The 3,674-nt window shown below is 32.3% G+C and overlaps 1 protein-coding gene across 2 annotated transcripts in view; it reads right to left on the reverse strand.

The window, feature by feature from the left end:
* Nucleotides 1-1,575: 1,575 nt before the first annotated feature.
* The window catches only part of LOC137655054 (uncharacterized), a 102,095-nt gene continuing 99,996 nt past the window's right edge, over nt 1,576-3,674 (reverse strand). For both annotated transcript variants that reach the window (XM_068388948.1, XM_068388949.1), the window contains one exon: nt 1,576-3,401. In XM_068388948.1, coding sequence (XP_068245049.1) covers nt 3,202-3,401 — 200 coding nt within the window. In that variant the 3' untranslated portion in view covers nt 1,576-3,201. The remainder of the gene's footprint in view (nt 3,402-3,674) is intronic.

A 3,674-nucleotide genomic window follows, 5' to 3' on the forward strand; every position in this document is an offset into this window, starting at 1 on the left:
GTCCACAAATGCCATTAAAAGTGGATTTCTATATTCTACACATTGCTGTACAACATGCCTTAAAATGGAAATTTGGTCAGTACAACTTCTGCCTATTCGAAATCCTGCTTGTTCATTTCTCAGCTTTTCATCAATCTTTCTCTCTAGTCTCTTTAAAATAAGCATACTATATATTTTCATAACAATTGTCGTAAGTGTGATGCCTCTGTAATCATTGCAATAAGTCAGGTCTCATTTGTTTTTCGTCATTTTCACCAACACTCCTAGCACCCATTCACCAGGTTTTGCCTCTTCATGTCACATTCTAGAAAATAATCTTATAAGTATTCCGGGGTTCTCTTCATTTCAGCCAGTATCATCTCAATAGTTATTCCATCATAACCATGGGCTTTCCATCTCTTTGAGTTTTTTACCAATAGCTTCAATTTCAAACTCACTGAATTCATTTATGGGCACATCAAGGTCTTTATCAGCTTCAAGTATATCAATCGAATTATTTCCTTCGTATCTCTTATTCATGACCTCCCTAAAGTGTTCCACCCAAAGTTATCTTTCTTCCATCTCTCTTTTTGATGGATATATATATATATATATATATATATATATATATATATATATATATATATATATATATATATATATATATATATATATATATATATATACATATACTTAGCCATAGCAAGGCACTTAGTTTCATACTGAACATATTTGTTCTTGGTCTAACAAAATTATTCTAACTTTCTATTGGAAATCAACTTAAAATTTAGTATGGTCGTTGTCCAGCCAAATGGACAACCCTAATGTTTTTATAGCATATAAACAAAGGTAACACAGTATACTTAATGAGGAAGAGGTATTATTTTTTTTATCTTATACAGAGGCCTTATTGCCGTACTTTATACTTAGATATGACTTGAGAAGCAGCTAACCAAAAGTACGGATATCTAAACATGAGTAGCTAGCCGTGTAGCTTATGTTTTATTAATATAATGATCATTATAATTTTTGTTCTTATCCTATGTTAGTTGTTATTAAAGTTAATGCTCTACAATTAGTTAAAGCAGTTTTTCAGACATTCTATGCAAAAGTTTAACCTCCGTCTACCAGGATGCATTTTGACTTTAAATCATAGTTACTTAGATTAGCCACTTACTACTATTAGTTTATTACAATAAAACATGAAGGGTAAATAATTATTTCGAATGATAGATGCTATAATAGGAAAGTTTCAAATAAAAGTACCAATATGACAATAACTATATATTTTCTTTTTTTCTCTCATTCATGAAATATAATCCTCTGAGTTTGAATGTTTATTTTACCGTAATTAACTCTTGTTTTATCTTGTAATTTTTGTTAAAGTGTAGGAAAAAAAATTATATTTTCCAAAAATCTAATGCTGATATTGTTCTGATTTCAATTAAGCAACTTTCCTCTATCTACTTTGTCACCAGTGAAATTGCTATTGCCAACATTATTTCCCTATTCATTCTGTTATTAATCTTATTCCATAAGCCTGAATGACCCCTATATTAGCTGCATGTGATATCAAACTATTGGAAAATATGTAAATTTAGTTTGAGAGAGAGAGAGAGAGAGAGAGAGAGAGAGAGAGAGAGAGAGAGAGAGAGAGAGAGAGAGAGAGAGAGAGAGAGAGAGATAGCTCTGTTCTCATGTTCCTTGAAGTTTGTAATGAGAAACTTATACATTGCTCTAAATTTTGTTATCTTTACAAATAACCGCTACAGATGTTTAGAGAACGGTTGACAGTTTCTAAATAACAAACTTCGAGACTAACAGTTCATCAAGGAAAATTTTAGAACATGACTGTCGAACTATTAGCTATCAGCATTAATTTTAAGGTGTTTGAGAAATAAACGAAATTTTGTTGTATGAAGCAAAAAGAGATGATTTCATAGGTAAACACAGCATTTGTTGAATCGTGTGAGAATGCCACTGACATTTTAAAGCTCTTCAACAATTTCTTCTGTTTTGAGTTTTTAGGCAAATTTCTTCGACTGTAAGAATGGGAAAGTTTAGACAGAGAAAAATAAATGAAAAGACGCATAGTATCTCAGTTTTCCAGCAATTGCAGTTTTTCTAAATGTTTTGACATCCTATAAATGTCATACACTACCCTCTCAAAGAGACAGGATTGGCCTGTCTTCTGAGTTGAGTCTACATATTTCATTTTTCATTTTTTTTTTTTCGTGAACCGTAGGCTAAATACAGGCAACGAGATTTCCGCCTCTTTGGCATCAGTTACAGACATCTTCTTTCCTCGTAAAGATCAAGACATATTATGTCAAATCCTCTTCCAGAACACTTACATTCGCTCCTTTCAGGATTAGCCGACTAGCATTAGTTTGTGTTTTTAAGATTCTTTGAGCAAAGAATATCTAAATGGATAAATGATTTGAAGTTCTCTGGCATCCTGATAGAATATCTCAAGAAAGGTTCTCAGGCATGTAACTGAATATGAATTGCTCGTGTGGATGTTGTAACCAATATAATGAGGGAGAAAAGTTTGGATCTAAAAGAAAAACGAAAATGTAGAGGAATTTGATTTCACAAGACATTAATTTCCAAGGCGAATGTTGTGATGTCACAGCATTCACTCATCTTGAATAACGATATGAAACTTGATGTAATTTGCTTGTAACTAATCGCTTGTCCCTTCAACTTTTCTTGATACTTACAACCTACTCAATTAAATTCTTCATGTTTGTGATACTGTGCAATTTCTTCTACATTGTTCTGTGCAAACGATCTTCAAAATCTAAAGCCTCTAACAGGTCAACAAATTCAATTGATCATTTGACAGATACTTTCCATACACGGTTCACTATAAGGTTAAAGAAAAGATTTCAGAAATTATAGACTACAGAAATTCAAATAGAAAATTAATAAATTTTTAGTTTATGCGTAATAATGTCCGTTTATTACATGAAGTTCTATGGTTTAAGAAATTAACGCCGCATAATAATAAAACAAATATACATAGAAACATCAAAGTATAAAAGAACAACAATTCTCTTAAATAAGTAGACCTGACAAGATTTGTATAACTGAGAAAAATAGGAATTGTAATTCATTGGTAAAATGTAATATACAATGAATGATATGAAATACAGTAGATCTACAACCATATGACAAAATATATACCAGCGTATATTTAAAAAAAAAGGGAGAGATAATCTAATAGATTCTTTGACACAGGGAAGGGCTAACGTTTGAACAGTATGCATCTCCGAAGTAGGGAGTCATTGGCCAGAGAGTGATCCAGCCACACTGTTGGTTGTCTCCGTCAGGTTCATCCTCCCGCCAAAGTGATCGCGGTGTTACTGGAATCTTGCCTGTTAGCCATCGGGCGTTCTTCACGCCCACCCACACAAGCCCTGTCATTGGAAAGAAGAGTGGATTGAAAGAGAAATTGATGGAAACAAACCAGGTTCTGGTCGTAGGTCAAATAGATGTAGCTTGATTCATGGATATTTTTAAAATGATTTATATGTATGCTATAAAACTAGTGCTTGTTATCGTAGTAGTTTGTAATATTGAATTTTAAAAGTTATACAATTAAAATGATGCACACTGTTAGATAAAATCAATGATGCAAGAAAGTGACTCTTCCCCACCATTGGTGGTCTAAAGTTTATGATATTATGGGT

Source organism: Palaemon carinicauda, chromosome 16 (assembly GCF_036898095.1).
Source record: "Palaemon carinicauda isolate YSFRI2023 chromosome 16, ASM3689809v2, whole genome shotgun sequence".
In the NCBI taxonomy this organism is placed as follows: Eukaryota; Metazoa; Arthropoda; class Malacostraca; order Decapoda; family Palaemonidae; genus Palaemon; species Palaemon carinicauda.